The following is a 13,578-nucleotide window of genomic DNA, read 5'->3' as shown; positions in this document are numbered from 1 at the left end:
ATACCTTCAGGTCAGCTGGGTGGTGGGCAGCTTGTCAGAGAAAGACGTTTGGTTAACTTAGTTAGTTTCCATTCTTAATAATGAACACATCAAGCATATAGTCATAGTTAGAAGCTCGACTGAGCAAGTGGGACAGTGGAGGAAGTACATACATCATTTACTCAGTTAAAAGTAAACATTATACCCTAATGTTACTGTTAAAACGGTCTTTCTGTTGTATGTACTAGTAAGACTGGTGGTTACTATGGCGTCAGCTAACCGACATAAAAATTAAATAGACAGAATGGTAAACTTTGACACCAAAGAATGATACTTATTTTCCCTTTGCAGGCTTTTAACCTTAATTCATAATTGGAGAATGGCTTTAGACTTCAAATATTCATCATTTCACAAGAAAGAAAATCAGTTACCAAAGATTATAAACATGATGTACTTGTATATTCTATCGCCCAGGTTGAGATCCACTGACCCAGAGGGTGTGTATGACAGTATGAAACCCACATATATTACATATCAGCACATAGTGTATAAAGTCTGTAATAAACACAATAGCAGCTACCTATAGCAGCTGAGTCAATAGGCATACATATGCCAACACAGAATTCCAAATACCTTCCACAGTTCATAGAACATGTTTAATAAAAAAAAAAAAAAAAAAAAAAAAATAATAATAATAATAATAATAATAATAATAATAATAATAATAATAATAATAATAATAATAATAATAATAATAATAATAATAATAATAATAATAATAATAATAATAATAATAATAATAATAATAATAATAAATGCTAGTATTGAATGGCATTATATTTTTCACTGGTAGGCTACTGTTGAAATATTATATTTTGAATTATTGACCCTGTTCTGGAACGTTTAGGGCGTTCAGAACCCTCTTAGAAGAACCATCAAAGAGTTTGTCTTTCTAAGAATTTAGTACCCCTTTTAAACACAAGTCAACAGGTGAAGGAAACCCATCTTACTTAACATATACAAGCCATATACAAGCTGTTTTGACAGGACGTGCATGCACTTTTGACAGACATTCTTTTATTGTGCATTAACATGAACTAGTATTGCTAACGAATGCTATCAGGCGGCTGGTACAAGTTTATCAGAATGCAAAACCTAGGTTTAACCTTAAGTTTAACACCTTAATAGCTGGTTCAATATATAATCAATAGGATAGACTTAAAAAATCCTTAAACCTTCCCTTTCAGTTTCAGGTGTAGGGTTTCTGGAACAAGGCTCAAGGGAGGAGCTGGTGGGGATTCTGTTCTATGGCCGATGTACACTGTAGGGATGTACCGAATAGTTCCAAGCTTCGTTCATAACGTTGGCATTCAAATTCTAAATCAACATTCAAATTGGTTTTAATATTTTTTTATGTGTCTATTCATTCTGTTTAAACCAATGGGGTTTTTCTTCACAGTTGCAGATAAAGATTAGGCTACACTAATATTATAGTATTATACTATATGACTCGTCATACAAATTAAAATAAAACATTTATCATAAATGATGCAAATGATGTTGGCACTCTGCGCTCCATCTAATCAAGACGTCACCATCACTTTCGTACCAACCGTGCCCTTATTGGATTATTTATGTTGACGAAACTGACAAGTTATATTCATTAAAGAAAGTTGATTTAATTTAAAAAATGACTAATTTAATCAGATTAATCACTATTCAAATTGAGGATTTTTCTTTTTTTTATGATTACGTCATAAAATATGAAGACAGACATTCGAAGCTTCATTCGAAAACTTCCAATAGAAGCTTCGAATGTAAAAAAAGATAATGACATTGGGTACAGCCCTAGTACACTGTGCATGTAGTCACACACAACACATTCAATTAGTGAAGTTATAGATAGTGAATGTGTGAGTCTGCTTTAAAGACGTGGCTCGCTGATATCATGTACTGTGTATATTCATGTACTGTATATGTTACTGTAAATATTCACATACTGTATATGTCACTGTTGCAGATAAAGATTAGGCTACACTAATATTATAGTATTATACTATTATAGTATATGACTCGTCATACAAATTTAAATAAAACATTTATCATAAATGATGTAGCCTATCTGCATCCGCCTGGCGCTCCATCAAGACACTCCATCATATCCTCAGAAACCCTATTCTACCCCCCCCATACCCCCTCCCCAAAGTCATTTACATGATCCAAAAATCATTTTAAGGTATTGACCCCTTGCTGTTTTAACAGCTGTGCCAGAAATGTATTCTGTTCCAAGAGCTCCCTGCCAGTAGTACGTTAGTCAGCAGCACTCTCCTCTTGAGTGCCATCCTCCCTTTGGGCCTTTGTCAATAATACGTCCCAAGGTATCGTCTGTATGCTGAGCATGCAGACACACTGGTCTCCAAGCTCATGTTTGTTGGCAATGTACCCTAATTAACTCCTAATGCAGATCGACAAGAAGAAAACTTGATTTCACCCCCGGTAGCCTAATTGTCATATGAAATTGTCATTTTATTATTATATAAATAAACAAATATTTAATACCCTAAATGTATTTTTTGTGTAAAAATAAACAAAACGAAATAAAAGGCTATAATGCATAGGACTTTATATACAGTACTATACTTTGAAGTTGTCATCTAATGTGCAACCTAATTAATTTGTAAGGCAGTAGGATTATACCAACATTCCTAGTTTAAAAAGCCACCCATCTCTCATTTCTGAAAATTAAGCTTGGACAACATTGCTTCTTTTCTGACTTATATAATAATGCATACTCAGGGTTTAGAATGGAAACACTCACATAAGATATCTCTCAAACTCATTCAAGGGTACTATGACTATGCTTGCACCTCATGGTACCAAAGCACCTCAAAGGCGCTAAAAACAAAATTACAAACATCACAAAACAAACTGGTCAGACTACTGCTTGACCTTACTCCTAGAACCCACCTCACCCCTGTCCATTTTGACAACCTAGGATGGCTTAGAGTAGACGACAGAGTACAGCAACTTGCTATGGGCCTGGTCTACAAGATACACTATACACGACCAAGGTACCCATGTACATGTCAAAATACTTCCCAAAGGTCAGTGAATACCACGATCACAACACCAGAGGGAGTTCGACAAATCATGTTCAACCCAGATTCGGCTCAAACAAGGGACTAAACATGTTTCACAATTATGCCACAACAATGTGGAACGCCCTACCCAAAGCTGTAAAGGAATGTGAATCACTACCCACCTTCAAAACCACTCTCAAAGAGCACCTACGGGAGGCTGCAATTCTAAACTGGCCCCGGTAAATGTCCAACCCCCCACCCCCCTCCAATGTACAGATTATTCACCCTCAAATGTATATATTCTTTTAGAAACTCGGTCTGTAAATAAACAGTACTGTGTATACATGTATATCTTGTATGTCATACATGTCTGGATGTAACAGTACTGTAGATCTGTTTGAGCCGTACTGTATTGTACCCATTCTGCAATCTGTTAAATAAAGTTTTCATTCATTCATTCATGTTGTGTATGTCATATATGTTATGATTAATTGAAAATGGGGATGAATGAATGAATGAAAACTTTATTTAACAGATTGCAGAATGGGTACAATACAGTACGGCTCAATACATACAATTGTTAAGGGGATGCAGACCAGAGAAAGACGTTTGTCTTGTTTCCATCAGGGTCCCCCATTTTCAATTCATATAGACATTTATGACATACACAACATACATGACATTTATGGCATAGGGTATTAGGGACATATAGGTATTTAGTACTGATACATTTGTAAATTGTGACATAACCGGTATTCAAATATACAGTACTGTTACCCCTAGATCCTGACAGAGTATATATATATGATGGGGAGGGGACTGTACATTAGGAGGGGGTGGGTGGGTGGGAGAGAAATATACATACGGCGGGGAGGGAATATATACATGTTTGATTGATTGAATTGATTGAAAACTTTATTAACAGATTGCAGAATGGGTACAGTACAGTACATAGATGTAGCAGTAGGCCTACTGTCTATCTGTATGTCATGTATGGGGATTGATTGATTGATTGAATTGATTGAAAACTTTATTAACAGATTGCAGAATGGGTACAATACAGTACGGCTCAATACATACAATTGTTAAGGGGATGCAGACCAGAGAAAGACTTTCGTCTTGTTTACACCAGGGTCCCCCATTTTCAATTCATCAGGACATATATGACATACATGACATACAGATAGTCAGTACTGCTACATCTATACATTTATGACATACCAGATTTGCAAATACAGTACTGTTTGTGATACAGAAGGAGTCAAGAAAAGGGAGTATATACATTTGACGTAGAAACTGTACATTGGAGGAGGTTGGGTGGGGGGGGTTGGGTACACTGGGATATTGACAACCATACTGGGTAATTTACATTGGAGGTGGGTGGGGGGGGGGGGGGGGGGGCACATTGTATAAACAAGCAAAACTGTACATTGAGGGGGGGGGGGGGGGGGACTCTGTACAAACAAACAAAATTGTACATTGGACTATTGACAAGACCATACTAGGTAAATGACTGTACATTGGAGGGGGTTGGGTTAGGATATTTACAGGGGCCAGTGTTGCATTGCAGTCTCCCGTAGGTGTCTCTTGAGAGAGGTTTTGAAAGTGGGTAGTGATCCACATTCCTTTACAGCTTTGGGTAGGGGACCCTGATGTAATCAAGACGAAAGTCTCTCTGGTCTGCATCCCCTTAACTGTATTGTACCCATTCTGCAATCTGTTAATTAATGTGTTCATTAATTCATCCACACGGGCCTGCCGCCTGCAGCATGATGAGTTGTGGCATCTTGACGCGACACTGAATCACCGGTACAGTACAGGCCTACTGGTCTGCAAAGCTATTCAATTATATCACGTCTGGTTTAAAACATGCGACACATATTTGTTTAATTTGTTTATATGCGCACGGTGTATACACGCGCGCTGCATTAACACACATTAGTGCGTGTTTCATAATCATAACAAACAACACGTAACGTGCACACAACAACACACCCGGCGTTTTCATCAGATAATAATAACTCACCACCGATCCGATCTCTTGTTGGACCTTGATGTCGTGATGTGAAGCTGGTCGCCGGTTGGAAAGCAGACGCTGCTTCGTGTCTGTCTGTCTGTCTGTCTGCTATTGTTGTTTAATAAACAATGTGCAAAACAAATCTCATACAGTCAGTCAGTGCTGCAGCGTTGGTACTTGTACTGAGGGGCGGTGCCCGGCGGTGGGAGGAGTTCCGGTCAAGCTCATGCAACACCCCAAACAGATGATCGCCGACGTCATCATGGCCATTCAGACCCTCTTCCCCCCCTACATGCTAATAATAATAATAATAATAATAATAATAATAATAATAATAATAATAATAATAATAATAATAATAATAATAATAATAATAAATTGAATTTTTGTATTGCACTTTTTGTTCGCTGGGATCCCAAAGTGCTACAGGGTTAAAACAGTTAAAAAAGAAAATAATTATTAGTAAAAAAAAGAAAAAATACAAAAAAGATTAAAAAAAAATTAGAACATAGTTAAAAACATAGTATAAACAGAACATTTAAAACAACAGCACAAGAAATGAAATAATAATATCACAAGAAAAAATTATTAAAAGCTAACAGTCAAAAGGCCTTTTTAAACAGATTTTTTTTCAGGCCTGCTTTAAAAGCGTCCAGGCTCTGTGGTGCCCTCAGCTGGATGGGGAGGCTGTTCCACAGGCGTGGTGCAGCGTGCAGACGAGTGTATGGATAATGAGACATGGATGCTATATTTATATATACAGAAGACAGCTTACGCACAAAAAGTGTTTGTGGATACATTTATTGTGGTTCTCTTACAGAAATGCATTCATAAAATCTATTACAGGACTCCACCATATGCCATACCATCAGTCACAGAATACACACAATGAAGAATCTTGAATACAACGGTAAATGGAAAAATTGGATATAAAAACCTTTGTTTGTAAAAGTGACTATGGTATAATTATTAATACTTAATTATATCTTAGCGTTCTATGGTATAATGTATTAATACTTAATTATATCTTAGCATTCTATGGTATAATGTATTAATATACTTTAATTATATCATAGCGTTCTATGGTATAATGTATTAATAATACTTAATTATATCTTAGCGTTCTATGGTATAATGTATTGATACTTAATTATATCTCAGCATTCTATAGTATAATATATTGATACTTAATTGTATCTTAGCATTCTATGGTATAATGTATTATTAATACTTAATTATATCTTAGCATTCTATGGTATCATGTATTAATACTTAATTATATCTTAGCATTCTATGGTATAATGTATTAATACTTAATTATATCTCAGCATTCTATGGTATAATGTATTATTAATAGTTAATTATATCTTAGTATTCTATGGTATAATGTATTAATACTTAATTATATCTTAGCGTTCTTCTTTGGGTTGAGAATAGTCTTCTCTAGATCATTGCAAAGTTTAGCCACTGTGGAAGAAAGAGAGACAAAGAAACATTGTAAAAAAAGTGTATTATACTTCTATAATAACAATCATTACCTTTCAAATCTAAATGAGAACATTTAAACCAAAACAAGCTACAGTCCTACTGTATTTCCAATACGTGCTTTTTTTCTCAGACTGACGAGATGTCTTGGAACAATTCTGTTCATTCACTCAATGGACGCCAACAACGATTTAATACGCGTTAGCCCGCCAATCGTTGAACGCCAACCACGTATATACGTTATTATGATCGTTATTTCTTTTATTCGCTATTTCCATTCATAATTCATCCTGCTGTGCTGTGGAAATGTGTGGCACTCTGTCTGAGATCGCAACGGTCCGATACTGCCACCTGGTGGTATGCGGCCGATGTTGCACTTACTTTCTGAAGGAAGTACGACTCTGTGCGTCATTGAATGTCTTCCGGGCAGAGTTATCTTGTAACGTGGATCAAGATACACACTCAACCGCATTGAATCGCCTTCGGGACGCCAGAATCATTATGCTTTTGGGGGTTATGGCGTGGGCCAAATGGACATACGATCTAGCAGATGGCAATCAAATAATTGGAATATTCCTTTTGCAGTCTCATCAGCCACAGGTAAGAGTAAGAGCAATCTAATGTTAATTTCAGCTTGGTCCATTGCCATCAGAGCCATCGCTCTGATCAACGTATGCTGTTGTACTAACGAATGCCGCTATTGACAATCAATTAATCATAAACGACCCCCCCCCCCCCCCTTTTCCCCCCCTTTTTCCCCCATGATGGAACATAATATACCGATCATATGCATTTAAATTTTTGATTGTAGCGTGTATAGGGACGAAATGCCAATAATAATAATATTTAAATAGTTATAGCCCTGCAAACAAGGTGAGCGACTCCCACTGTTTACAGTGCTGGCGTTAGCTGCTAAGGATGAGGATAATAGCTGGCAGTCGATGTGTTAAGGCAGCCAGTGTGTAGTGAGTACACACTGGGGCTATCTAGCTAGCTAGTTCTAAGACACCACGTTGGCCTGAGAGAAGAAGCGAGGATTAGGGCCAGAACTGTGACCATTGTTCTTGGTAAGTAAGTGAATGGCTATGCATCCACTAACTACACTATTGTTGTTTCACACAACTCTACTTAAAGAACATCTAAACTATCCCTTTAACATTCACAGCACACTGCACAGCTGTCAAGCATGACGTTTGTTTAACTAACCTGATCGAAGTCCAGCTCTATGGAGCCACTGTCATGGGCATCAATCTTCTTAAACACCCCTGAGGAGGAGAAAGTACATATTCAAAACCACAATCAATCAGGGATTACACTATTCAATGTCTAACTTCATAACCCCAACATATCAAACTGGTTTCGCCCACAAGGAAGGAAACAACAAACGGACGTTGTGATAGCATCATCTAGGCGTTCAATTAAAACGCATCCTCTACAGTCAGAAATCCTTGAGCTGCTTTGTGATTTGCGAGGTAGACAGGCTCAAAAGGGATTCTTGTGAAATGTAAAACAACCTCTTCCTCTTGTTACCTGGATGTGCAGTACTGTAACACTATGTGCTACTACTATGAACCCCCAACCCAATATGCATTTCCCATACATTCCACCCTTCTCTGTGCCTGTAAAGTGGCAAAATGTACCGACCCAAAAAACAGAAAGCACTGGCGCACTAGAGATACTAGCCACTGTATCTGTATGGAGATGGAACATGTTAGCAGTGCCAAGGGAGGTGATAGAACATGTTAGCAGTGCCAAGGGAGGTGATGGGATCCGTCGGGATCCCGTTTCTGATGTAGCACCTTCTCAACAACTACATAATTTGTTATCTTTCTGGCACCATTGGTCGCTAGTGGCAAACAGCTGATAACACACTGTGGTAGTGAAAGGGTTAACCTTCTGTAGTGTGGTTGTGAAATGGTTAACCCTTTGTCGTGTGGCAGTGAAAGAGTTACCCTTCTGTATTGTCGCAGTGAAAGGGTTAACCCTTTGGTAGTGTGGTAGTGAAAGGGTTAACACTAGCACAGCCATGGAGAAAATGACACTAATTCCTGCCGGGAACGGGTCAGACGACCCGACAGCCTTTAGAATGGAGATGGGAGGGAGAGAAGGGAGGGACGGTCAATGAGGGAGGGAGGGAGGGAGAAGGAGAAAGGGAGGGAGGGAGAGAGAGAGGGAGAGAGGAAGAGGAAGTGAGAAGGAGGTATAGAGAGAGGGAAAGAGAAGGAGAAAGAGAGAGGGATAGAGAGGGAGGGAGAAGGAGAGAGGGAGGGAGAGAGAGGGGGGAGGGAGAGAAAGGGAGGGGGGAGAGAAAGGGAGAGAGAGAAAGGGAGGGAGGGTCAAGGAGGGAGGGAGGTGGCCGCTCAGCAGAAATAGCTGAAATAACGTTCTAATTCCATTCTCCTGAAGTCATTTTGAAATTTCAGAAACCGTGCCAGATAAAACGGGTACTTTTAGGAAAAGTCATTGAGTGACAGAGCTGGAGCTCGACCGAGTGACGAGGATACATTTATTGAAAATGCCTAGGGGTCATGTGACCCCTTGTCGGCTGTGCTAGTGTTAAGGGCCAAACGCACTGAAAGCGGTCATTGACCTTATTTGATGCTTCTTGACGCACTGCTAGAAGTAGATGTGTTGTTATATTATCAGAGTAAATTATATTGTTATATAGTTTACACTAGGGTGACCATATTGTGATTTCCAAAAAAGAGGACACTCTGCCTCCAGCCTCAAGATACTTAAATTATATACTCGACGTTTACTCAAAGATGCTTTATAATTTTAATATATTTAAAGTATGCCTCTGTATGGATAGAAAATTATTTATATTATTTTATATAACAAAATAATATATCTCTATAACCAAAGTTACTCAACATGCTTTATTACCTATAACAACCTATAACAAAATAAGTAATTTTCAAGTCTTACTGGACAAAATAAATAAACAAATGTTCTAAATAATACCAGCTTTAAAACAATATATCTTTGTATCTTTTCAATGTAATGTAAATTATAAAACAGTAACCTCACAAAGATACTAATTTAAAAGTGCACTATGCAGTTTCGGATTTGTTGCAATTTAGTGTACAAAACGAATTTATTACAAACATAATCCTTAGAATAATTGTATCATAAGCATCTTATGTCACCATAAATCAAACCAAAACATAATTTTGAGGCATTCAAATAGTTTTAAATGATTTTCTTTCTCTCTCTGTGTAGCTGCATACTTCAATCAATTCGGTCAACTTTGCCGTCAAACTCTCGCCTCGCACAGCTTTATTTTTTATCTTTATCTGTGTTCATGTGAGCTTTGAGATCTCCGGCACCTTCATTTAACGACCCCAAAACATAATTATGGTCAAGCTTTGCACGCGTTGCACTCCGCCTCCCTTTTGTCTTCTCTGCAGTTCATCTGTAATGTACATTTTCGCTTTGGCATTGTGAGCAGAATCAACGCTGCTCTGTGAGCAGAATCAAACCTGCCGCCTCCTCTGTTCGCATGTGACGTAATAGCGCCGTCCACGAAGCAGTCAAGGAATACTTCACACGCAACAGAGTACCGTAGTATTCTGTGCAACGCACCAGTCAATTTAAGTGCATGCATAATAGTCCAGTGAGAAACAATGTAACCCAGACATTTTCATAATTAAAAAAAAATAATTTAACGGACAGGGCGTGAAAAGAGGACATGTCCGAGCAAAAGAGGACGTTTGGTCACCCTAGTTTACACTGCTTATTTTTTTATTTTTTATTTTTTACTTCCCCACTGTACTATCATTTTATGACCTGTATCATATCTTCTACTATCGCCATGTACCTGTACCTCCCCTCCCCCCTCCCCCATGCTGCTATGATGCCTGAATTTCCCCAAGGGGATCAATAAAGGAATATCTTATCTTATCTTATCTTATATTAACTTTGCAGCAAAGGCTGTTTTTTTTGGCAAAGCTGTATTTACTTTCACTCTCTTGCGGCCCTAGAAACGTTACATGAGGTCTTGTTTGTTTTGGTGTGGGACCTGTCACACCTCAATGGTATAAAGGTTTACAGTACATTGAAAGGCCGTGTATAAACACCGCTGCCAGTTCTATGAAGTAAACATGTGCATGTGGACACTGACAGAAAACCAGATATTCAAACAGACTGAAAACCGATTAACGTTATAGTGAAACTGGAGGACATGGCTTCTGCAAATGCAGCTACTGCCAGCAATATGAGTCTGATATTCTTTATTCTTAAGGCCCTGGGTGATACTTCTGCTAGCCTGTACTTTAGCAGCCTATCACCACTAACCTAGCCTGTACTTTAGCAACATATCACCACTAACCTAGCCTGTACTTTAGCAACATATCACCACTAACCTAGCCTGTACTTTAGCAGCCTATCACCACTAACCTAGCCTGTACTTTAGCAACATATCACCACTAACCTAGCCTGTACTTTAGCAACATATCACCACTAACCTAGCCTGTACTTTAGCAACATATCACCACTAACCTAGCCTGTACTTTAGCAGCATATCACCACTAACCTAGCCTGTACTTTAGCAGCATATCACCACTAACCTAGCCTGTACTTTAGCAGCATATCACCACTAACCTAGCCTGTACTTTAGCAGCATATCACCACTAACCTAGCCTGTACTTTAGCAACATATCACCACTAACCTAGCCTGTACTTTAGCAGCATATCACCACTAACCTAGCCTGTACTTTAGCAACATATCACCACTAACCTAGCCTGTACTTTAGCAACATATCACCACTAACCTAGCCTGTACTTTAGCAACATATCACCACTAACCTAGCCTGTACTTTAGCAGCATATCACCACTAACCTAGCCTGTACTTTAGCAACATATCACCACTAACCTAGCCTGTACTTTAGCAACATATCACCATTAACCTAGCCTGTACTATAGCAACATATCACCACTAACCTAGCCTGTACTTTAGCAGCATATCACCACTAACCTAGCCTGTACTTTAGCAACATATCACCACTAACCTAGCCTGTACTTTAGCAACATATCACCACTAGCCTGGGCTACATGTTGATGCTGGGAGAGGTATTTCACATAGGAGAGAAGCCTCTTACGTGAGCACGATCAGCAAGACATTAAGGGCCAAATAAACGACAGGATACAGTATAATGCTTCATAATGTTAATTATACACATATCGGTATGAGCTTAAACGTATATTTGAAACCGCTCTGCTCCAAATATACCCATCCGTGCTACTTAAATGCAGATCATGTTGCGATTGGAATTTGGGGGGAGAATCCAGCCTTTTTGGTTAAAGGGGAACTATCTTATAAATGGCCTTTTTGAGTGTTTAGCATTGTTTCCTAGCTATGTGAACTTATATTAATATGATCTATGTCTCAAAATTCTCATATTGGCGCATTCTTCCAATTCTCCTCTCACAATATTCACCCTCACTGAACTGAGTCATTTGAAAATGTGATGATTTGTGATGTCAGAAAGACACCGCTGCATGATAATGTGGCTGTGTGGCATCAGGCTCATGATGAGCTGCACACAGTGGCTGGACCTGGAGCCCAGGCTCAAAACGGCTCGAGATCTTGAGGTAGAAAAATGCTGTTTTTGAGGACTTGATTAGAAACATTGCTTTATACTGAAAACTAGGGTAAGCCATTTTAAGTTTATTAGTGAATCTTAAAAGTGAGGAACCAGCTGACTTGATTAAAGGGGCGTGTTTAAAACGGCCATTTTGTTTTGTTAAGTGCCCCCATTAAGGGCCAGGTGTTAAGACAGCACTAATTAGTGATAGTGATTTAAAGGCTTGCTGGTGTAGCGTCAGCGAAGCGTCGAGAAACGAAGAGGGACAAAGAGGAGGAGTTTTCCTGGAGTTTACCGCCGAGGGATCCGCCGATCCACCCAGTGCTAAGTACACCATAATCCTATATTTCCCTCCCACACTGCTATTTCTCTACTTCCTCCCTGCCACTCTTGACAATACAATGTGTCTCATACCTATATCCACAATCTGCTCCACCAGAACTGACTCTACCCATCCACGCCAGTTTGCTAGCAACCCGGCTAATCTCTCCTACCCTCCTACAGCCACTAATACACCTGTCACAGTACGGGGAGGCTTATGGAATTGTCAATCAGCAGTCAAGAAAGCTGACTTCATTACTGCCTACGCCCATAGTCTAAATCTGCAGCTCCTGGCTCTAACTGAGACCTGGATAACCCCCAATAACTCATCAACACCTGCAGCACTATCTACAAACTATAACTTCACTCACACACCTCGACCTTCCAGACGGGGTGGAGGCACTGCCCTCATGACATCTCCTTCATGGGCTACAAACGTAACACCACTCCCAGAACTGTCACTCTCCTCTCTCGAATATCATGCAGTATCTGTCTCTAATCCTTTCAATCTCACCATTGTTACACTCTACCGCCCTCCAGGTACACTCGATCACTTCACAGATGAGCTGGACATGCTTCTTAGCTCCTTACCGGAAGATGGTACCCCTCTCCTTCTACTGGGCGACTTCAACCTGCCTGACTCATCTCAGTCAGTCATAGTAGTCTCCCTCCTACAATCGTTTGACCTGACTCCCACTGCCATGCCTCCCACCCACAAAGCAGGCAACTCCTTGGATCTCATATTTTCCCGTAACTCCAGCATCATTAACACCACGGTAACTCCCCTACATGTATCTGACCATTCCTTCATACCCTTCTCACTAACTCTCATGCTTAACCGAAAGGTCTTCACCCCAACTCAAACAGTCTCACTCAGACGCAACCTGCCCTCCCTATCCCCCTCCACCCTCTCCTCTGACATACTATCCGCTCTACCTTTGAGTGACACCTTCTCTGCTCTCTCCACAGAGATGGCAACCTCCACCCTCCTTTCAGCCCTTGCAACCTCCTTCGACAAGCTCTGTCCCCTCGTTGAGAAACCTGCCCGCCGTTCCCCACCCAGTCCATGGCTGACAGATCCAGTGAGAGAACAAAGACAGGTCCTGAGAG

The 13,578-nt window shown here is 39.6% G+C and overlaps 2 protein-coding genes across 2 annotated transcripts in view; both read right to left on the bottom strand.

Moving 5' to 3' along the window:
- The window catches only part of LOC311232196 (calpain-1 catalytic subunit-like), a 100,434-nt gene extending 95,218 nt beyond the window's left edge, over positions 1–5,216 (bottom strand). Inside the window, exon 1 of the mRNA XM_084318904.1 lies at positions 5,086–5,216. The gene's annotated coding sequence lies outside the window, so the exon portion shown is untranslated. The remainder of the gene's footprint in view (positions 1–5,085) is intronic.
- A 655-nt stretch (positions 5,217–5,871) lies between these two features.
- Positions 5,872–13,578, bottom strand: part of capn2b (calpain 2, (m/II) large subunit b) — a 67,455-nt gene continuing 59,748 nt past the window's right edge. Inside the window, exons 20-21 of the mRNA XM_084318905.1 lie at positions 7,768–7,826; positions 5,872–6,543 (exon numbers count right to left, since the gene is read on the bottom strand). Of these exons, the coding sequence (XP_084175031.1) occupies positions 6,520–6,543; positions 7,768–7,826 (83 nt within the window). The 3' untranslated portion in view covers positions 5,872–6,519. The remainder of the gene's footprint in view (positions 6,544–7,767; positions 7,827–13,578) is intronic.

This window comes from Notolepis coatsorum (genome assembly GCF_963971535.1).
Source record: "Notolepis coatsorum genome assembly, chromosome: 7".
Taxonomy (NCBI): domain Eukaryota; kingdom Metazoa; phylum Chordata; class Actinopteri; order Aulopiformes; family Paralepididae; genus Notolepis; species Notolepis coatsorum.
Note: the sequence above shows the minus strand (reverse complement) of the source record. Positions and strands in the feature narration are given on the sequence as shown.